The following is a 23,556-nucleotide window of genomic DNA, read 5'->3' as shown; positions in this document are numbered from 1 at the left end:
GCTCAGCCCCTTGAAAAATCCCCATTCCTGTTCAGCAAACATTTTGAACAGCTCCATTGTGCCTCCCTGACTGTATCTTTGAGCAAAACAAGGTGATTGGGCCAGGATGAGGAGGCCAGCATTTCAATTCCTGGCTGACCGCGACTTCAGTTGGGTCAGCACATGGATTAGACCAGCACTGTCAAATTATAGGCAGCGAGGAAAAGGAAGTCCCTTCATTTTAATCTCCCTCCCCTTTGCTTTTTTTTTTTTAAATGGAAATTAGACTAGGCACTCCATAAAGTGACCTGCTCTGCTTCTGGCCATCTGCTGATAAGAGACTAGCAAAAGCTGATCTGAGAGGAAAACATTGTGCAAGTTGGAGGCTGAGGCCTAGCTGCAGAGCCCAGTGGATGAGGCCTTTGCCCCTGTTGCCATAGAGACAGACAGCAGATGCAGGGGAGGAGGCTGAAAGATGGTAGCGGAACACTGTGCCCAGCAGATCAGATGGCATGGGATGGCCCCAAACGGACAGTGCCAGGTATCAGTTTCCTCCTGCTGAATGTGTAAGCCAAAAGGATTAACATGTACCCTATTGTGGCCAGCTGTTTCATATTCTGGTAAGACAACAAACCCCTTCGTACTGGGCTCCTCCAAACGTCCTTTTTATTGAGTGTTCATTATTATTTGTGCTCATGATGTTATAACAGGGGGTTGCCATCGTCCTCTTTTTTTCCAGGACATGTCCTCTTTTTCAGGAGTAAAATTTCTATCTGGGTGGATTTTTTGAATTTTCCAAAATGTCTGGGGGCATGTGTGTGTGAGTGGGCTACTTTTTATTTTGCATACACAGTACTAGATGACCAAGTGCAAAACATACGGTATATATTGTGTGAGTTTTACATGATGCAGGAAAGGAGCAGGTCCTTGTTTTTTTATATTATGAAGGGACATTGTAGAATGTGCCTGCTCCTGCACCTCCTTCCCACCCCAGGTGCCGGCAAATGTGTCCTCTTTTTTTGCTCTTCAAAATATGGCAACCCTATATATGCGATCACACTTTCAGGATGTATGGTGTCTGCGACAGTTGCTTGAGCAATGAAAAGACCCAGATGAGTATGGGTCCGTTTTTAAAACGCTGCTGTTTACAGATAACACAAAGAAACACATAAAATAAAGGAATACTTAAGGGATAGCAAAAAATCAAAAACCCTGTTTTTAATGTTGTGTTTTAATTGTTGTAACCTGCTCTGGGACCTTGGGGTAATTTTGAAGAAGGGGAAGAAGAAGAAGAAGTTGAAAATATTTTATAACAATATGAATTCCAGTGATTCAGTAATATCTCCTACTTTCCCACAAAGTACTGCAGTAGGTATTACTCATTTGGTATCATTGCGTTTGATTTCTTCCTTTTAACAATAACCAATTCTTCTGTTACTAATTAGAAACAGATGGAATGCTACCTGGTTTTCCGTTTCTAATTGTTAACAATTAAATAACTGTAAATATATTAGAGTACCTGTATTAAAGGTCTAACTATTCTTCTTTCACTCATCCATACTTCCCCCACATTGCCTTTATGATACCACATCAGACATTTCTAGCTAAGACTTTGGAATCCACTTACTACATTTTATTGGCTCATCTAAAAAAAAAAATCATCTTATTTGGTTGCCACAGTCAAGACCACCACCACAAATCCGGTTGAGCCATTATCACTGTTAGTTCAACCTACATATGCACATGTTAAAGACTTCACCTATGGACTAAGGCAGGCATGGCCAAACTTGGCCCTCCAGATGTTTTGGGACTACAGTTCCCATCATCCCTGGCCACTGGTCCTGTTAGCTAGGGATGATGGGAGTTGTAGTCCCAAAACATCCAGAGGGCCAAGTTTGGCCATGCCTGGACCAAGGCATCATAGGAACAGAGGAAGCTGCCTTATACTGACTCAGACCATTGACCTATCCAGCTCATTACTGTTTATACTGATGGGCAGCAGCAGTGGCGTAACATGCACTAGCAGTGCCCAGGGCAAGGCAAGGATTCCCCCCCACAACCTCCTTGTGGGTGCCATATGGGAGGCAACAGGCAGACTTTGCTGCACCCCTGCAGTGGCCGCTCCTCATGAAGGTTGCCTGCTCGTCAGTCTTTGCGTTTGTCCTCTCAGCTTGGCGAGCTCCCGGACCAGTGGCTGGCACTCCTTGACAGGCTTGGCAGTGTCCCAGCAACACCAAAGCTGCAGCTGCAGCAGGCCTAGGAGGAAGGTGGCAGAGAGCAGGCTAAGACACCAAGTGCAGCCCTTCTTCCGTCGCCTCTCCTTGGCCCCACAGCATGAGGGTGTGCACCAGTGGGTCCTGGGTGAGTGGGCAGCTCTCCACTGGGGCATGCTCCCTCGCCCAGGGGCACATGTCAGGTGGGAAGCCCCAGGGTAGGACCAATGCAGGCTGGGGAAAGCCCAGACTCCGGTCAGTGGGAGTTCTACCTAGGGGTAGGTATGCCTTCGTCGATCATGAAAAGAAGGAGATGCTGCCATAGCCCTAAAGGCCCAGCCTGGGCATGGCTCGCCTTCCCACAGCTCTGGAAGGCAGCAGTCATGTGGCCTCAGTGAAGGAGCCTGTCATGGGGACGCCAGGTTGCACCCCCTCAGAATTCTGCAACTGGGGCCACGACCCCCTTTGCCCCTCCCCCACTACACTACACCAGGCAGCAGCTCTGCAGGATTTTAGACACAGGGTCTCTCCCAGTTGGAAATTGAACTGGGCTTTTCTGCATGCAAGGCAGTTGCTCCACCACTGAGCTAAGGCCCTTCACATGTGTCAGTGCCTGCAACTGCAGAAGAGCACATGTTTGTGAGGAGCGATCAATGTGAATTCAAGAGGTGAGTCTCGAAGCTAACTCACCTGGCCGCTAACAATATTCCAGTGCTATTTTGTCTGTGGGATGCAACACAAAACAAGAAGAACAAAGTACTGTGTGGTGCACAATATGCAAGCATTAGCGTTCCCCAGCTGCGTTTGTTATAATGATGCATTAGATTAGACGATGCCTCCAACAGAGATGCTAAAAGCCCTCCTTACTGGCACAGGCCAGAAGCGCCCCTGCATATCTTCTTCCCATGCGATGAGAAATGGAGATAAAAGAAGATAGGGTGGAAATGATGGCTATACAGAAATGGATTTATTGTGGAGACTGCAACACCAGCACATTCTGAAGCAGCTTTTAATTGGTGGAGAGGGTAGTTTAAAAGAATAAAAATCGTTATTGGAGCTGTAAATGTGTGACTCTTAGAAGAGGTTATCTATACAGAAAAGAGCTGGGGAAGGGACAGTTGAGTGTGTTTAACAGGCTCCAAAAATAATAAAAAAACCTGTTTGGAGGCACTATCTAGGGAAGAAAGAAATCTGCTTTTTGTTAAAATGAAGGCCTTGTATTCATTTAGTGCTATGCGGTCCCCTTGAAAATAACTGAAATTTCTGGACAGTTTATTTGATGCTGCAAAAAAGGACAAATCTGTAGCATGAAGATTTGTAGCTGCTGATAAAGGAATTATAGATATGACATTTCTCCTTTTTGTATATGGATACATTTTTAATACAGATGATACTGTGCTTGTTCTAATGCTTTCCTTAACTATGTGAATAAGAGCCTTGATGCCTTGATTTTATATTTGGTTAAAATACTTATATTCTGCTTTACACCCACACCTACCTTAATAGATTGCAGTTATTGGGAATATAATGGCACCAGGTCCAAGACTAGCACAGCTTGTCTTCCTTGTTTGAAAGATCCAAGGCCTGCCCTGATCTGCACTCATCTTTTTTCAGCTGCTACTACTGCGGGAGCATTGTTGGGAGGAGCTTTGGCAGCAGAGCTTTCTGACACTGCAATGAGAAGGCGTTCATAGGAGAATTTTAGTCTCCACCCACAGACTTACCTCTGTTAGGGATGGTGGATAAATTTGATTTTGGTCCCATTTAAAGGTGAACCTACCTATTTTGCCCTTCCCGAAACAGTAAGCAACTGAAACACAGCCATCCTTTGAAATTCACTCTTCTCCAAATTTTGCAGTGTAGTTCTCCAACAAAGTAATGTATATAAAAATACATACATTGGGGTAAAGTGTACATAATTCATAAATTTGTGGAAAATACATAAAAGCAACATATCGGGCAATTGCTTTGAAAAAAGGCTGTGTCAGGGGAAATTGCATGGAAGAGTCTATATTAGGAGAAATTCTCAGTGAAACACTGTTGTTCTATAAGCTTGGATCCCCAGATGTTGTTGGGCTACAATTCCCATCATCCCTGCCATGGGCTGGGGAATATGGGAGTTGTATTCAACAATATCTTGGGACCCAAAGTTGAAGAATAGTGCAGCCAATACTGAGCTATATGGACCAATGATTTAACTCAGTATAATGCAAATTCTTATGTTCTTACATGATGTCAGCTGCAGTTAAGATGTGACTGACTTGCACAGCACAATGCAAGATCTGACAATCAGCTGACCTGGCAAAAACAGGTCACGTGACATCACTGTGACATCAGACCTGGCCCAAAGGAAACTGAGAGAAATAAGGACCTGACCCAGGGGCCAAATACGGTCCCCCACCCCTGTTTTAAAGGGCCATTGTTGCTGAGTTTTCTCCCCTGCCCTCAGAGTTCACCCTGCTGAAAACAAAAAGTGAAAGTGAGAGACCGTTCAGTCTCCCTCTTTCTCTCTCTTTCTCTGTGAAGTCTTCACATAACAGAGCCTCCCAATGAGATCTTAAAAACTGGAAGACTGGTAAAGGAAGAGGTGTTCCCAGAGATACAGCAGACCCAAAACATATAAAGCTTAGATCACTAATGTAATGAGCACACATCGCTGCAGCCCTAACTCTGCCAGGAGGTAAGCTGTGTAGGGTTAATAGAGAACATCACGTTGAGATAAAAAGAAAAGAAAAGGGGCTTTTATTTTAGCCCACTAACCTTCAACACCACAGGCTGTAACATACAGCTGAAGTTTTCTATTTTCCTCAGTGGTAGGAATTTTCAAGTACAGTTTCCCTGTAAGAAAGTATTGGAGATTTACAGGGTGTTTTCCTCCCCCACAACATTTCCTTATTTGCATTATGCAAATTGAGCATAGGAGAGTACAGCTGAAGCCATCTTGATGCTTTATAGATTTCTCCAAAAGGAAATGGCACACCCTGGAAGCCACAAAGCCAACTGCATAACCCAAACTCTCCTTTCTTTATCTGGCTACATGCCAATTCCCAGCTTTCTTGCCATACCTACACAGAGCAGCTAGTCTTAGAGTATGTTCTAATTATTGTTTACTGCAGCTCCAGCATGCTCCCACCACTGTTTTTTTAATCGAGGTTAACCACAATCACACGCCGTTAACCACAATCCATCTGAATCTAGTGGCTTTAAGAGAAATATTCCTCTGTGCTGCACTCTTTAAATATCTATATATCTATATATCTATATATCTATATATCTATATATCTATTTGCTTTCGTAGATTTTCACGGGTACAGGAATGCAGGTTTTGGTGTCCTCGGGTGTCTTCCCGTGTCACCCCAAAAGTTGTCACCCCAACTTTTACACGGGAAGACACCCGAGGACACCAAAACCTATATATCTATATATCTATATATCTATATATCTATATAGATATAGATATAGATATATATAGAGAGAGATAGATATATTTTAAAACTTCCATGTGATTCAAAAACCAAAGTCATGGCTCCATTGCGGTGAGAATAGTTCAGGCAGCTTTTGCACATGCACAAATGACAGCACATGTACAGATGAAAGCATAATTGAATTGGGGTTCAGCACAGGGAAAGAAATCCTCAGGTGAGGACATCCCCACTCTGGTGTGAACAGCATCAGGAGAAAGCGATGTCAAAAATACAGCAGAAGGCAAACCACCTCACAGTTTCAAATTGCTAATGTGAACATACCCTTAGTTCACATCCTGTCTGATAGGGATGTCCAGCAGCTAGCCAGTAGCAACTGGGTACCAAGAACCATTAAGGAAGCATTTTTAAGCAATGGTGGACTTTGGGGCTCAGATTTAAGCGGCATCCTGGGCAACACCAGAATCCGACGCCCCCCTTGTGCTCCATTTGAAATCATAGTTGCAGTGCCCACTGCAGTGTCCCTGAGGCTCTGCACCTAGTTTGCCCGAACCAGTTGCGCTCCCCTAAATCCACCTCTGCTTCAAGCCACCAAGAACTTATTTTAGGGACAGATTGCAGTACAGTGATACCTCAGGTTACATACGCTTCAGGTTACATACGCTTCAGGTTACATATACCTCAGGTTACAGACTCCGCTAACCCAGAAATAGTGCTTCAGGTTAAGAACTTTGCTTCAGGATGAGAACAGAAATCGGGCTCCGGCAGCACGGCAGCAGCAGGAGGACCCATTAGGTAAAGTGGTGTTTCAGGTTAAGAACAGTTTCAGGTTAAGTATGGACCTCCGGAACGAATTAAGTACTTAACCTGAGGTACCACTGTAACAGCAATTTTTATGTTTTTAAAAATAGGGAGCACCCGTTGTTGTTTCTATCCCAAAATCTTATGTGTATAGCCTGATAACTGCGGCACTTAAAAAAGACTTATATAGCATACATTTTATATCCTAGAACTGAATGCTGTGTCCAGTGTTATTCCTACTCACAGTAGACCCATTGAAGTTAATGGGCAATGCTAAGTTGGATCTATTAAATGCAGTAGGTCTGCTCTGAGTAGAACTTCACTGAATACAAGCCTGAGTTTACAGAGTGACTTTTTGTCTGCAAGATCCAGCTCATTTTGTACTTCTTATTTTTCTTTGTTGCCCCATTACCTTTCACTCAATGGCTCTTGTTAGCAGTATATTTCTGTCATGCAGTGAATGGCTTACTCATAGTAAGAGATGGATGCTGTGGTCTGTTTGCAGGGTTTTGACCTCCCGAACAACTGCTTTGCTAATCAGAAGCCAAGCAGTTTATGGTTTCTCGTTTTAATCAAAGCAGCAGGATCGGTAGCTAATTCCCACCACCACCGATCAATACTGCAAATGATCTTGCTTACAAAGGACAAGCCACCTAAGAGGGATTCCATGTAAGAACTCCTCCCACTGAGGCCCTGGTTTCTTGTATCATAGGTGTACGTTTAACCATCTCATCGCAAGCTGGTGTTAATAATACAAAGGATATTGCTGCTTCTGTTATGCCTGAGCCTACTTTGTTGAATCCCAAAGACTAATTAGAGACTGGGGAATAATTAGTGCTTCACCCAATGCTTTTAGTTCATTCTATTTCAGTTTCAAAGAGCAAAAGCAAATATCTGATTGGAACACACACTCTCTTTTTTCTGTATGTGTTGAATATTTTATGGTTCTTCCGCATTGCATCGCTATGCTGCGGGTTGTCAAGAATCACATTGTCTTTGCTCTAGATCCAAGGTGAGGGAGCTGTTCCTGACACTTTTGAAATCCAATTAGTGCATTTCATGTCAGCTATGATGCAGGCTGAGGGGGGGAGAAATCCCCCTCCTCACAGCAGCTGTTTGGTTATTAGAGAGCAGAAGCCTGGTGCACAGTGAGCAGATTGGTTATTTTGGGACCCCAAACAGTTGTTTTCTACACTTGGCCTAGAAATTTCAGGGGACTCCATGGAGGCAATAATACATGGAGGCAAAGGCAGAGGTGATCTGAAGACTGGGGGAGAAGCAGCTATCCATTTTTAATATAGGCGTCCTGAACATAACAGTCAAGCAAATGTTGGGGTTTACATAAGCACACCATATATGGCAGAAGCAGGAGGTGGTCCTCTATGAATCTGGGAAGGTTCTGTGATTACATAAATCTTCTTCTTAAGGGACTGATATGTCCCTGAACAGCTGCCCTACAAGCTGCATTTTTTCCTTCAGCCATTGCTGCGACAAAGCACAGAAGCGAATATATGCTATATGTGGATAGGGGGCTGGCTTTTATACAGATTAATTCAATTTGGCATGGGGAAACAGGCACTTAGAACAGGGGGATCTAAGACAGACCCTTAAGAGCACTAAGCTCTTACAAACATACAAAATTGCCTTATGCGAATTCAGGCCAATAGTTCATTGAGCTCTTCCAGCCCCCTCCCACACCTCTAAGCTAAGGTTGGGGAAGAAATTCAATTCAGTTCTCAATTAAAGGTGAACTTACATAATTCACACTTCCCAAGACAATGTGAAAACCTAAACACACCATCCTCTGAAATTAGCACTTCTCTTAATTTTGTGATACTGTTCTCCAACTAAACTGTTTACAACAAAGGTTTTATATTAGAGGAAAGCATGCATAAAAGTGAATATATTGGTGAAAATAACTTATGCAAACCTGTGTCTTCCTTTGTCTTGTTTTCTGGTGATTTATTTCCTCTTCTTTGGCAATGCACAAGTAGCAAAGCTTGCTCAAGAATGGCGAGATATCTCTAAGGAAGAGGTGTAAGCCGCAACACCTTGAGGAACTGTGTTTCTAATGACTTTGAATAAAAAATATAAGAAATAATATGTTTGGATATTTGCATTTTACTCCATATTGGCCTAGGGGGAGGCCTGGGGAAAAGTTGTGGCTCTTCGGGTGTCCTGGGGGCCAAACAGAGAGGCCTGAACAGTCTTTTGTTTCCCATCCCTGATTTAACTATTGTGGGCTGTTTCCCACCCCTGTTCTTACTATTCAAATACTGTTGATGTATTTATTACATTTCTATCCTGCCTTTCCTCCAAGAAACAACTCTGTGGAGCAGGTTAGGCTGAGACACTGAGACGGGTCCAAAGTCACCCAGCAAGCTTGATGGCAGACTGAGGATATGAACCCTGGTGTCCCAGGTGCTAGTCTGACACTCTTAACTACTACTTTACAATGACTCTGCATCAATGTGTGTTTAGCAAAAGTACCGTATGTCACAAAGTGGAGGTTGTTGGAGACTGTGATGCCACTTTAAACACCTACTGTCCTTCCCAGACATTCAGTCGATTGCATGGTTGTTACTCATTTGTTGCGTAAGATCCAGGAATCTTCCATCAATAAGATGCTTCCAGTTCATGGATCAGGCATTTTCCTGGGGCTTAAACCATGTATATGTGGTTTTGGGGAAAGGCAGCGTCTTCCTCCAGCTAACAAGGTTGTTCCAGTCAGTAGTGACTGCAAAGCAGTTATACAAACATTACTGGTCCAAATACCATTCCTGCCACATTGCTGATCATAAGTACACAAGCCACCAGTGCTGGTTCCAGATTGGGGTGGGGAGTAACCTTGAGGAGGATACCATTTGTGTCCCCCTCCCTGAATAGGCTCCTCCTCCACTAATTGCCCTCTTTCTGTGGGCCCAGGATGGTGGGGGAGGCAAGCAGAGGCTGCTGATCCTTCTCACTCCTGTCACTGCTCATTTACTTAGAGAGGGCAGGTGAGGTGAGCAAGAAGTGGCAGCAAAGGAGACGGGGAAAACAGCAAGGCTGCAGAGCCTCTTTTGATGAGGAAGGAGCCTTGGCTGTTTCTAGGTTATGCTGCCCCTAACACCAGCCCTGCAGCTTTCCCGCTTCATGCCCATACTGTGTTACCATGACATCCTTCACAGATTTAATCCACTTTTGGGTAGCTGAGCAGTCCCCATCAATACCACTCAAGCAAAGACACTGCCACAAAGCCCTTTTAGAAGGGGTAGGGGAAGGGGTGTAGTGAGAATTAATGCCCTTCCATCTCAAGACCCAACTATTTCCTGTTTGTATTTTTCGTCCTGTGTGGGACGTGCACCGCCTCTCTCCCAGGGTTTTCAGTAATTATGAGCATAAGAAGACCCCTGCTGGATCAGGCCAGAGGCCCATCTAGCCCAGCATCTCTGCATCCCACAGTAGCCAAGCAAGTGCCTATGGGAAGCCCACAAGCAGGATGTGAGAGCATCTGGCTGTTGTTTCCAAGTGACTGGCATTCAAAGATAGCATATGAACTATCATGCCTAGAGGCCGCTGATAGTCTTATACTCCACAAAGCTGACTAATCCCCTTTTAAAGCCGAGTTGGTGGCCGTCCCCACATCTTGTCATAATTAAACTATGCGCACCCTGCTCTCTATCAAACACATACACATCACATGTAAACATGACACTGCTGGTGGTGGATTAGAACTAGTTCAAAGTGCTAAAGTGAAGGTTCAGCCATTTTTTACAATCTGCACAAGCACGAAGTCTCGGTTTTTAGGCCCAACTCGATCTGTCGGGGCAGCTATCTCTGCTATTCCTATGTCAGCCCCATAAAGAGGGTACGAGTTGATAACGGTAACAAAGGGAGCCCCTTGCTTCAGGTGGCAGAGCAGGTGGTGCGGCAGATCAATGCTTTGGCCTCAGGCCACCTGCCACAGCTGTTGGCCTGTTGCCTTCGCCCACTGTTTTGCTGGCAGGAGAGCTGCCTGCCAGGCTAGTGCAGAGCTTGTCTGAGGCCCAGGGTGGGAGTCTTGTTGTTGGCAAGACAGCGTAAGTTTGGCAGGTCCTTAAGCACCACCCCTAGCCAGCTTAGCCCTCTGAGGCCTGGGGTATGTGTACCCGGCTGCTCTCACATCTGTATGGACCTGATGCCAGCTATTGCTTTGAAACTGTATGGGGGGGAGTTATTGTTTTTGTTTGTTACTATGGTATGCATTTTGGTTTTTTTATATTGTATTGTAAACCACCCTGTGCTCTTTCGATGGTATAGAAAATATAACAACAACCACCTCTATATCCAGGGCCTGCCCCTGTGTCATCACCAGGGGCCACCCTTAGGTCTCAGGTTTGGGCTCTGAAATCTCAGGGTCTAGGATGGTTCTGACTTGGCAAATCTAATATTAAATCTATTTGAATATATGGCTTGCAATATCAAAAAGACTAGACACAGGTTTACTGCTGGTAGGAAGAATGCAGCTTGGATGCTTAAACAGCTTTGCACATTTTCTCTGTCTCTCACACATGCACACCCTCCTCTCACTCACAGATTAATTTTGTTCTCTATAGATATTTTTACCTTGATCAAAAATAAAAGCCCTTCTGTGTTCTGCTTCTCTGTGAGCTGCATAATTATCTCACTTGCTATTGGACAATGCAGTTGAAGGGGTATTTTGGTTATTTGCACCCCCTCCTGTCTTGTTCATCCACTTCACAATTAATAATAATGCAATTTTAATTCTAGACTATCTGAATATATATATATATATAGAGAGAGAGAGAGAGAGAGAGAGAGTTAGTTAGTTAGTTAGTTAAACGGTCACTAGAAGTTGTGAGGGTCTTCTTGATGCCTCCAAACTTTATAATTTTCCCAGATGGGTCAAAAGAAAGAAATCTAAATCTATATTTTATTCAACATCTGTTGAGTTGGGTATGGGGGAGAAATGTGATTCAGTTCACATTTAAAGGCAAGTCTACCTAATTTGCAATTTCCAAAATATGAAAACTGAAAGACAATCATTCTTCAAAATTCATACTTCTCCAAATTTTGCCATGTTTTTCTCTAGCCAACTGATGTCTTTAAAAGTACACAAACTGGGGTAAAGTATGAATAAAAATGCACATATTAGTGAAAATAACATACAAAATGCATTATTATAGGGAAAATTGCTTTCAAAATGTGCATATTTAGCAAAATTGTACTCAAACATGTATAGTAAGAAAAACCTGCACTAAAACGCTGATGAATTTTCACCAGAATTTTATTTAAAGTGCAAACTGATGTGGAAATATGAACAACTGAACTTAAGATTGGACAGATGAGAAACTGAAATGGACTGATTCACCCATACCTAAAATAGAGGTAGGATACAGGGCTGTAGCCTGTGCCACTGGGGAACAGTAAAGCTCTGGTCCTGCAAGGTTATTCTAGTTCGCTTCCTATAATTTGCAGTCAGGAAAAGTAAGTCTCTAGATCGTTTGCCTCATGTAGCTTTTAGGGACATTGTGCAGGCCAATGAATGTCAGGGCACTGGAATAACTGACAAGCAATAGGCCAGAGATAGAGAACCTGTGGTCCTACAGATGCTGTTGCAGTCAAGGGGCCTAAGGGTTGATGGGGGTTGCACCAGGTTGGCAAAAGCTGATTTAAAGGGTATCAAATGATAGGGTGATGTCAGTGGTGCCACTGCAGTTATGGAGCTCAGTTCCCAAAGATCCTATAAGCTCCCTCTCTGTGTTTTTTGACTGGTGCTGAAAACTTTTTAATGCTAAAAGTTCTTTTTAAAAATCCCTCGGCTGTTTTCATAGATGAGAGTTGGGGAATGTGTAGCCCTGCAGATGTTGTTGGATTCCATTCCCATGAGCCTCAACTGGCACAACCAGTGGTTAAAGTTAAGAGTTCTAGTCCAACAACATCTCGGTGGCCCCAGATTTCCCATTCCTGCTTTAGCAGAATGTTTAGAACACCCATTTCCAACCTGGTGCTCCCCCATATTTTGGACTTCAACTCCCATCAGCCCCAGTTGGGGAAGGCTGGTTTAGAACGACGAACAACATGTAGAACTAGGGAGGGTTTGTACTGCAAACACAGCACGTTAAACACCACAGAACTTAATTAATTATGGTTATTACTAGCATAGAAATCTTCATCAAGGGGTCAAGAAGCTGAACCACATCAAAAATACCGCGGAGTCTTTCGGGTTGTAAACATCTGCTTGAAAAAAACATCTACTGCTGATTATTCAGTCTGAAAAATCTACCCATGTTTGGCTGCCGGATGCTTGTTTCCATGGAAACAGACATCCGATTGGGAGGAGAAAAAACAACCCAGCTTTAAGGTAATGTGTGTTTTGAAGGATCTATTGTTGCTTGTCACAATATTAACCCACTCTAATCTAGAAATTCATATGCAGAAATCGTTGTGCTTTTTAAAAGTAGAGATACGTAACACATCAGGGTCCTCTTGATATAGCTTAGTTCATGGGTAATGTAAGGCAAGAGCTCAGAAAATAAGGGCTTGGTTTTATCACCACTGGTGCAGTTAGTCCATGGTCATTTGTCCTTGACATGTATATTGATTTCTACTGTGATTTAAATGAAAAGGTCATAAAAACCCATCCATTACCAGTAGGAAACCAAACCTTTGAGAGTGCTGTGCCTGAGTGTGCACACTCATGTGTTTAGGTAGGTAGATATATTCAATATTTGAGATGGGGACAGATGGAGAAAAAGGCAGAATCGCTTAACAATAAAAACCCATACAGATGATTTATGTATATGCTTTATCTACGGTCCTCTTACCATTCCACAGCCCAGACAGCACTAAATGGGCTTCAGTTCAAGCATTTGGCTTATGTGAATTGTGGATCCAGCCCAGCCACCTACTGAATAAATGGGACATTTGTCCCGAGTGCTCTAAAGGGAGTGTTCAGCAACTAGTGCTTTGTCTCTGATCATTTTGTCAAGCCTGGTAGATTGGGGGGGGGGGAGAGACTATTGTTTTGAGACAATTAGAAGCCATAAGGTTGTCAGATTTGTAAACCAACCTTTAACTATGTATTTAAAAGCTCTTTAACCCTACAGGCATTAACCAGTGTTTCAGCTTATCTCTGTGCTGCAAAGTTTTCACCTGTGAATTCTTGCTTATGATGCTGCTTCTTAAGGCATAGTGGCATATTAGTAGGATTTTTTCCTGCAAATTGTCACCCCAGCAGAAAGCAACCTCCTACAATATTGAGATGAATTGAAACATGATTTATTTCAGATAGTTATGGCATTTGGGATGGGACAGAGGCAAGCCAATAGCCAGAAATGGTCTCAAAATGGGATTTAATGGGTTGAGGAATCATCACCACATAACAGAGACAGTGGCTCCCCATTTGTGAAATGCTCTCCCCAGCACCTTCAGTACATACCTTTAGGTGTCAGGTGAAAACATTTCTCTTCAACCAGGTGTTAGGCTGATTAACATTCTATGTGTCAGTGGGGGGTGCTATTGGTTTGTTTTGCTTCTGTTTTTATTTTATTTAGTATTTTGTGTCTTCCTTTTGTATTTTTAATAAATAATAATAATGTGGCCTTAGTAAGCAATTGGATAAGATACTGCCAGTATGCTTTTAATTCTACCAATAAACAGGGATAAGGCGCACACACCTGTGGCTACAAAACTAATCAGAGAAGAAAGAGGAGATGTTTGGAATGGTTTGTATGTTGAACTCTTGAGAAGGGGCAGGGAATTGGGGCTGCATCCTTTGCAACACTTACTTGGGATAAGTTCCACTGAGCATAGTTGGACTTACTTCTGAGTAACCTGCATAGACTTGCTGTTTAGGTAAGTATGCAGCATGATAAATTTACATGTGAACAGAATTAATCCCAAGCACCCAGTGCTATGTTTAAAAATGGGACCAGGGACCAGTTATAAACTTGTTTGAGTTTATAACTTTATTCTAACAAGACTCTTGTCCCAGGCCTCAGACAAGCTCTGCACAGGCCTTGATATAGGTACCATGTAGTGCTAAACTACAAACTGAGACCATAGTTGTCAACGTTTTCCTTTTTAAAAGGGAAATTCCCTTATTCTGAATAGGATTCCTCGTAAGAAAAGGGAAAATTTGACAGCTATGCCTGAGACACCAGGATTCCAATCCCCACCCCCATGAAGCTAACTGGGTAACCTTGGGTCAGTTGCTGTCTCTTTGCCTAATTACCTCATGGGACTGCTTTGAAGATAAAAAGTGGAGGGGGAACAACCATGTACATCTTGAAGCTCCTTGGAGGGAAGGCAAGGAGTAAATATACTGATCCTGAGCACACTTAGAAGTTAGAGCCACAGTGAGTTTAATGAGAACTTTCCCCCACTGAAATCAATGGGATTTAAACATGCCTTAATTCTGGATGTATCATGGTCTGTCTCTCTTTTCTGCCAGAAAAAAGATAAAAATAAATCAGTTAACAGATTAACAAAATATGTGTTGAGGACTGTACATTTTTGATATAGCAGTTGCATTTTATTATTTGATGTCTAATTTGTATATTTCATCCTCGTTAAAGTTACAGCATACAATTTATGGTAACACACGTGAGTGGTTTCCAGTTTATAATTAGTATTTTTATAGCAGCTTCCACTAAAGCATCTGCCAGCATTTTACAAACATTAGTAAATGAACTCTAACAATGCTCCTCTGAATTAGCTGTAATTTATGAACTTCTATCAGAGAATGTACCAAATGGAGGAACTGCCGATATGCAAAGAGCCTCCAGGGTGTGACTAAACAGACTCACTTCCTATTGTTGCAGACCTCCAAATATGTCGAGGACACCTGCTGAAAAATAATGAGGCAGAGGTTCCCCAGGGAATACAGTTAACCCATGCACACAAACAGCACAGGAGAAGCTGCTTTAGTGTCAATCAGGAAAATGGTCAGAATGTTGTTCGTAGGTTTTAAAAAAGCAGAAAATGGCTATTTCCAAACTAAATGTAGATTGTGGGGCTTGGCTGTGTGACAAACTTAAATCAGCTTCAAGCCTGTTTCACTGCCATTTCTCGTAAGGAATCCTGGGGACTGTAGTTCCGTGAAGTGGGCTAGAATTGGCTCTGCAGTCTTTCTGCGCTAACGTGTATCCGACTTCTTTGTTCAAATGATGTGAAAGTGACATCATTCAAACATAATGTTGGCTGTGAACCATGGTTAGGGAAATTAGCCAGTGTGTGCAGCTCAAGGGCACTCTGCTTTGCTGCTCTCTTTCTAGAGAAGCAAACCATGGCACATCTGGTTTAATGTTACATGCAAACCAGCACTTGTGATTCCCCCCCCCACCTCCTTGATTGCTCATCGTTTGTATGTGATTAAAAGAACCCATGAGTGCTGGTTCATATGTTAACACTAAGCCAACCACTCTGTGGTTTGTTTCCTTACACTAGGAAACAGGATTGGTTGAGCTGTGTGAACATGCTTATTTTTCTAACTATAGTGTATGGCTAGGGTTCTACCAGTGAATTAAAACAATTTCCAAATGGGTTTAATTTAAAGATGTAGGGTAGATGTGCTATATATTGCACAGGACTGCAGTTCCAGAGAAGGGATGTAGGAACGATTTAACCAGAATGCAGACATCTTAGAGTACTGTACTGGGTCATCTTAAAGACTAACGCATCTACAGTACAGTGGTACCTCGGGTTAAGTACTTAATTCGTTCCGGAGGTCCGTACTTAACCTGCAACCTGAAGCACCACTTTAGCTAATGGGGCCTCCTGCTGCTGCTGCGCCGCCGGACCACGATTTCTGTTCTCATCCTGAAGCAAAGTTCTTAACCTGAAGCACTATTTCTGGGTTAGCGGAGTCTGTAACCTGAAGCATATGTAACCCGAGGTACCACTGTATTGTGGCACAAGCTTTTTGCAACTAGGTTTTAGTTTCCCAGAACCCCCCCCCCCGAGTTTATACCATAATAATATTTAAGATGGCACAGGACCTTTGGCTGTTGTTCACAGTTACACTGCCTTAATCCCATGGTGTACATACGTTGCAAGTTACAATGTCGTGCCAATGCCAGTTTTACATTTGAGTTAGAAATGTGAAATGCAAGTACTTTTAATGTTTGTGTTTAAAAAATCCCTAACAATAAAGCCATGTATATCTTGAGGTTTCATTTTGTTTAAACCTGTGTAGGTGACCTGTGGCCTTCCAGGTGTTGCCATTGGGCTCAGGGTTCCACCATCCCTGGCCATTGGTTATGCTGGCTGAAGCTGACAGTGGTTGAAGTTCAACATCTGGAGGGCCACAAGTTCCTCACCCACATTTTAAAGCTTCCTTCTCATTTTCCTTTTAGCAGATTTTGACATCCTATATTCTGTTATATGGCCAGATTCCACCGAAATGAGCTCTTGATCATCAAGTGAGGTGCCAAATAACTTCATCTAAAGGAGGTGGAACTGCTCAATTAAAGACTGGTGTGATTGTTGGTATGACGCCCTCAAAATAAATTAAAAAATTGTCCAGTACCACCTTAGAGACCAACTAAGTTTGTTCTTAGGACTATAATCCTAACACTACACACTTGCAGTCTTATGGTGGTGCAAGACCCAGTGAATTCAGGTAAGCATGTTCAGGCATGAGTTGAAAGTTGAAACTTACATAAACATCTTATTAGAGTAAGCTACATTGAGCTCAGTGAAACTTGCTTGAGAGTTAAAGGGCCACATGCAGGGGCTGCAAGGCCTTTTTGAGTAGAAGGGAGTGTGATTAGACCTCGGTTTTTTTGCGGAGGGAGGGCATTTTTTGTCTAGTCTAAGGTCAAATGATTGACATGTAAGCAGTGGAGACAGGAGGGAGAATGAGAACAAAGCGACACTCTTCTGTTGCCCCAGGCAAGGAATGGACCGCGACGCCCACAAAGGTTGCACTGAAGTTGGAGAAGGAAACCAAGAGCCTGCCAATTTCCCATATACTGTATTGCCTCCATCCACCCGTCTTAAAAAAACCCAAAAAACTTTTATTACACCCAGAGACACTCCCCTGCACTACATTTCCCATCATGCCATCAAAATAGAAGGGGCTAGAGAGAAAGAGAACGCTCCCCTCGTTTTCTCCCCCTCCCTGCTGCGCGGCACGTGCCGCCTTTCTCGGCCAATAGGGGGCGTGGCTGATGCAGGTCACGTGCCTTTGTTTGCCGCTTTTGTGGGGAGCGCTGGGCGGTTAGGAGCTGAGTCTGTGTGTAGCCGCCGCAGTGACAGGAGCAGGTGGGTTGCCTAAGAAGCTGGTTTGAATCCGAGGCGGGGCCGGGAACGGCGATAACGAGCGGTCGGTCCTTCACTGCGAGGGGCAAATGGGGCTTCTTTTAGTGGGGCGGCAGCGGAGTGCGTTGTCGGGGAAGAGGGGCGAAGGGGGTTTCTCGGGCGGGGTCTTTGAAAAATCCGCTTTTGTCTCAGGCGGCTCCGTTGCTTTGTCACCTGAATGGGCTGCTGCCGCTTTTTAAGCGAGTGCGTGGCTCGGTGGTGACCAGCGGGTAGGAGCGGGGGACAAAGGACCGCGAGCGAGGAAGGCAGAAGGGGCGCGTGCTCTCCTCGCGGAGGCTATTGTTCGCTCGCGCCCCCACCCCAGTTCCTGAACGGACTGGCGGCGCCCGCTCCCATTTCCCCCTTCCTCTGGTTTTCTTCTTGACAGCAGTAGCCCGTCTATTGTTGGAGGGAAAGGGGCGGCGCCGCTGTTGCTGTCGAAGCTGCCACCGCCGCCGCCACCTTGTCGCGCCCGCCGACGGGGATTAAAGGGAGGGGGCGGCAGGCGCGTTCCTCAGGCGGCGTGAGGGGTTAAAATGTGACACAGGAAAAAGGTGGGAGGGGCGGGAAAGAGAAGAGACCCCGCGTGCAGCGGGAGGAAAGCGAGAAGAAGCCCCGAGCCCAAATAGACGAAGAGGCAAGCGGCCCGCGCGCTCGCGGCTGAGGCGGGTTTTTTTGTGTGTGACGCCGTCTCGCTCGGGATTGTTTTGGCGCGCCGAAGACGGGAGGGTGGAGGAACGCGCGAGCAGCAGGTGCCCGGATGTTACCGTTATAGCTCAGATTCTTCCCTGCCTCCCCTCAATTTTTTTTATTTTTTTTTGCTGAGGGTGGAAGCGCGCGCGCGCGCGCGCGCTCTCTCGGGCTGTTTGAATTCGGTGCGGTTCTAGAATGGCGCGTGGGGTGGGCGGGGCTTCGAGGCAGGCGCCGCTCTTCATTTTCTCTCCCCCCTCCCCCATCTTTTCCCCCTTCCACTATCTTGCATTATCTCTGATCCTTATTGGCTGTGAGTATTTTCTCCTGGTCCCGCCCCATAGTATGTAGTAGAAAGCCAGTGAGGGCTTTTTTCGAAACCACCCACCCCTGCTTTCAGATCTTGGGCGTTGTTGCTAGCCTTTGGTTTTTCAGCCTGACTGCAGAAGAGGTTCCCCTTAAAAACCCCAGCTTTTTGCTATTGTGCGTGTTTTATTTCTTCTCCTCCTCCCCGCAAAAGAGCTTTGTTTGTTTGGGAATACAAACATACATATGGGTGCCATTGTGCTCCATTTAATTAGATATTATCTTAAGAGGTCAGGGGCGGAAGAGAAGAGGTTAGGGCAAGGCTCGGATTTATTTAATGTATGCCGCCTTGCTTTGTTAATACTGGGTTTAGCACAAACGGTTCTAGATCTCGATTACAGTGAGCCACCCTTTGTGTCTGGAGGTAGCAAGAACAATGGCGCATACCAATCCTAGGCTAGCAGATAAAAAGGAAATATGTCATCCTTCTGAGGCTCCTGAGGGAGGGTTCTAGTGAATCTGGTAGCATATATGTAAGGCTTTGATTGCTTTTAATCAAAATTGAAGGGACAGATGGAGCACATCTGCCCAGTGGATTAGTATTCGTTGCTGGAAATAAATTTCAAACCATAGTGTCTTACTTTTAGGTACCCTTGGATATAGCTGGAGGAGGGGGAGGCAATAAAATTCTCAGGTGCTGTTATCAAACTTCTTGGTGCCCAAGCAGCCTGCACTCTAGCATTCTATCTAGCCTTTGATGCCTTCATTTGACTAGCTGGTAGGAAAATCTGGTGTACCTTCTTACAAAATACTTGCACTTCTGGTTGCCCACTATCTACGTAAGAGCTTGGGGCACAGAATTGTTAATCCCAGACATAACAGGATGTTTGAAATGGACACATGTAATTTGAAAACTATTCATATTCACCTAGCTTGAGACACAGGACCAGCCCCTGCTTTATTGTGTATATCGGTAATGCAGTGTAAGACTGGTCTGCTTCACTCCAGTAAAGCACCAAGATTGTGTTGTAGCATCTTGATTAATTTCTTTTAATACAGTTTTGAATAATATGAGTTAACAATGGTGGATCCTTAGTGTTGGGGGTGGGGCTGATCTGAGGACATAATTTAATTCAGAGTACATCATTCTAGATATTTACTATGTATAGCAGATTGGTTTCTTTTTTCCAGATGTGTTATTTTGCATGTCATCCAAACCTAAATAAGGACTAGAAACTGGTAGAAGGAAAACACTGAATAGAGAAGTTCAGGTCCTAACACTTATGTATCTATCTAATGTTTCCATCTTCTTAGTGCTCACCTATTGGAGTTCCTGCAGCAAATTATTTTGGAATCTACTTCAGCCATGGCTTCTTCTGGTAAGTGCTACTTTATCTACTAATACTTGTGTTAGAATCATGGTACCCTGAGGATCATCTGATCATCTAGTCCAACCCCCTGCAATGAAGGAATATACAGCTGTCCCATACAGGGCTCAAATCTGCAACCTTACCATTATCAGCACCATGCTCTACCAACTGAGCTATCCAGATATACGTAATGATGTCTCAAGATACATTTTTAATAAATTAAAAGCATTCTAAGTTACTTAATACTTAAACATCAGTAAAATGTATATTAAAACGCATTATAATTTTTTCAATCGCATCAGCATTAACCTGCCAGTGTTACAGCTATATTACACATACTGAAAAGCACAGATGACGTCTAGGCTTGAATGATAGTGTTCTTGTCAGGTGCGATATAACTAAGGTTCATACCTACATCCTGCGACAACTATTAAAATGTCTATAACTGTCCTCAAATGGTGTTTTTATTGTAGTTTGACTATGTGTGAAACTAAATTTTGCTGTAGGTGCCCAAATATTGATGGTAAGATAACTGTACAGGTCTTAAGTGTGAATATTTAGCAAATGCCTGTATTAAAACATTAGGCACTTTTAAACTGGATTTGTTGTTTTCAAGGAAGCCTTTGTGGAGGTACTTTGTATTCCATTATAGGCCCCCGGGGAACTCAAACAACACTTAACGATGCGGAGGGAAGTGGGAGCCTCAATTAACTAGTCAAACAGGTTATAAAGTTTGTACTGCAAATGCAGACTTGAAATTTGATTTGCTTCCTTGAGCTTGAGGGCACCTTTAAGCAAAAGTGTGTGTTAGCATGATGTGGCTCAAGGATACTAACTATTACTTACAATGTCTCTTCTAGACATTCAGGTGAAAGAACTAGAAAAACGTGCTTCTGGACAGGCATTTGAATTGATACTTGGCCCTCCTTCAAAAGAAGCTGTTCCAGAGTTTCCCCTCTCTCCTCCAAAGAAAAAAGATCTCTCACTGGAAGAAATTCAAAGGAAGCTAGAAGCAGCAGAAGAAAGGCGCAAGGTAAACATTATTTTTCTAGTTCTAAATACTACACTACATTGTGCACAAGTGTATACTTGAAATGGTAGCCAGTTTATAGAATTTACCATTAGGAATGTTGTAGCCCATGAAAAATGCCTCAAACTGGATGTTACAGCACCTTAATAGTTATAATAAATTGAGGATTAGATAAAGATTAATAGTTCAAATAGAATTGCTGCAGTTCTGTTTGAATTTAAGTATACTGGAAGTGGAGAAAGAGATTCCAGGACAAATAGGGGAGACACACTTGTCTATTCCATGTGTGCCCTGATTTGAAACTAGCTTAGCTGCTAGTAGACTGAGGCCACTATCAATGACTCAGATGATACTTAACACAGCCCAACAACTGTAATTACATACAGACTACTCTCAACTAAACATGGAATGGATCTATATTCTAGTCCCATGAAGCTGAAGTGTTGAAGCAGCTAGCTGAAAAACGAGAGCACGAGAAAGAGGTGCTGCAGAAGGCAATTGAAGAAAATAACAACTTCAGCAAAATGGCAGAGGAAAAGTTGACCCACAAAATGGAAGCTATCAAAGAGAACAGAGAAGCACAAATGGCTGCTAAACTGGAGCGCTTGAGAGAGAAAGTAAGTCTGGTATTTAATATTCTCTATGAAATAATGGAATATGAACTTGGACCACCAGTGACATTTACAAACTAGGAACAGTAGACTTTGGTTTAAAAAATAAAAATTAACACCTAACTGCTCAGAATTTGTACATAATTATTTAATTTTGGAGGGAATGAACTATTGGAATCACAGGACTTCCTAAGTAGCAATAAGGTAAGACCAAGTCAACAAATAGACAGTTAACACATGCAGGTTTCTACTGATAACCACTTCCCTAACATTTAACTAAAACAAAATAGCTGCAGTTAGTTCTTTGTTTTGTCCCTGTGTTAAATACTGTGTTGAATAGGTATTTAGTGGTAGAGTTTAAAGAATGCTTTTGATAAATGAGAACTGCACAGAGCTGGAGGTACTTAAAAACTGGATGGGTGGATTTTTTTTGGCTGCATGAAGCTTAAATGTTAACCTGTTGGGATGAAAACCATGCTTCTCAAGTCATTAAACTATAGGATGCCAATCTGCTTGAGTGCATCACTGTAAAACCCCAGGATATGCTCCGCAGAAACTGCAAATTGTAAGTTTTATTTTAGTCCAGACTTTGCATTGTGTTTATAGAAACAAAACAGTTTTGGTAGCAGTAAAACCCCTGAAGAACCAAGTTCTCTCTCACTATCTTAACTCTTGCTTTACCAGGACAAGCATATTGAAGAAGTACGGAAGAACAAGGAAGGGGGGAAAGAATCTGGTGACAACGAAAGCGACTGACTTCATCCTGGAAACTGACTTTCTCCCCTTTGTCTAAATATCCAAAGACTGTATTGGCCAGTGTTTTTGTTAAGTTTCTAGAAAACTGATGTAGAGCTGTATAGTTAGATCCAACTGTACACATGCTTTGGGGAGCTAGAGGGGAGCCCTTTTCATGTTCACTCTTTTTCTAAAATGTTGTCTTTCCAGTGTAGCTATCTTGTTGCATTTCTTCTATTCCAGTGCATTTGTTCCTGGATTGATGGCTAGTGCTGTATTCAGCTCTGACATATTTGTGAAAGAAATATGTAGTGTAATGCTCATACTGAATCTGTTACACTTCAGAATCTGTCGGTTTTAAACATATTACTGTAACCAAGTGACTTAATAAAAGCTGCACAGTGCTGTTATCACAGGTGACTGTTTCTGAGACTAGCATGACTAAATATGCAACTTGGGCATAGCTATGGCTAGAACATTTTGATGCAATAAAGAACAAAAAATGCTTGCAAGCAATATATCCAATGGCTAGTGATGTTTCACAGTAGCCAGCTTCCTTAGTTGTTGCCTATTGTCCCAGTTTCACAATAAGAGCTTTGTCTTGCACCTCAGCAGTTGTCAGCTGGTGGTTTGTTAAACAATTAAGAACCACCTCCCTCCCTGGATAGGCTTGCACTTTGTAACAAATAACTTCTTGTTAACATGACTGTGATCTGACTTCTAAAGCATTTGCCTGTTTTTAAGTTTCATTTAAAATTTGGGGTGTCCATACACCCTCAAGCTCCAAAGTCACCATTTTTGCAAACTGCTCTGGGTTCAAGTACAGTGCTTGGGATAAGAGAAAGCTTAGGTGGTGCTGGATATTAAAGAGACTTTATTGTTGTTGAAACATACTGACTTAATACTTTTAAAAGGGAACTTGTGGATCTTGTAAAATGATTGCATTGTAGAGCCTTAAATTGGTTTTGGGAGTTTGGGTGTGGGGAATGATAGCAAAACAATGATCTGAAAGATAGTGTCTGCCAAATAGTGCTTGTTTTGTATCTTAGTGTTGTAAAATGTATTTGCCAGTTGGAGCAACTCCCCCATGTGGCAAAAAATGTAACTACATAG

The 23,556-nt window shown here is 43.1% G+C and overlaps 1 protein-coding gene across 4 annotated transcripts; it reads left to right on the top strand.

The window, feature by feature from the left end:
- Positions 1-453: 453 nt before the first annotated feature.
- STMN1 (stathmin 1) lies at positions 454-22,853 on the top strand (the record flags this gene model as incomplete). 4 transcript variants are annotated; one of them, XM_081869505.1, is made up of 6 exons in its annotated part: positions 460-599; positions 12,559-12,761; positions 20,012-20,076; positions 20,928-21,100; positions 21,523-21,714; positions 22,393-22,853. In XM_081869505.1, the coding sequence occupies 4 exons, from the start codon at positions 20,064-20,066 to the stop codon at positions 22,462-22,464; spliced, it is 450 nt and encodes a 149-aa protein (XP_081725631.1). In that variant the 3' UTR covers positions 22,465-22,853. The 4 variants fall into 4 exon arrangements, with proteins under 4 accessions (XP_081725630.1, XP_081725631.1, XP_081725629.1 ...); XM_081869504.1 differs by lacking the exon at positions 12,559-12,761 and having other exon boundaries at positions 454-599; XM_081869503.1 differs by lacking the exons at positions 460-599; positions 12,559-12,761 and adding an exon at positions 17,286-17,665.
- Between the last annotated feature and the right edge of the window lie 703 nt (positions 22,854-23,556).

Source organism: Podarcis erhardii, assembly GCF_964252035.2.
Source record: "Podarcis erhardii genome assembly, chromosome: 7".
In the NCBI taxonomy this organism is placed as follows: Eukaryota; Metazoa; Chordata; class Lepidosauria; order Squamata; family Lacertidae; genus Podarcis; species Podarcis erhardii.
The sequence above is the reverse complement of the archived record's forward strand: the minus strand, read 5'-3'. Positions and strand labels throughout refer to the sequence as shown.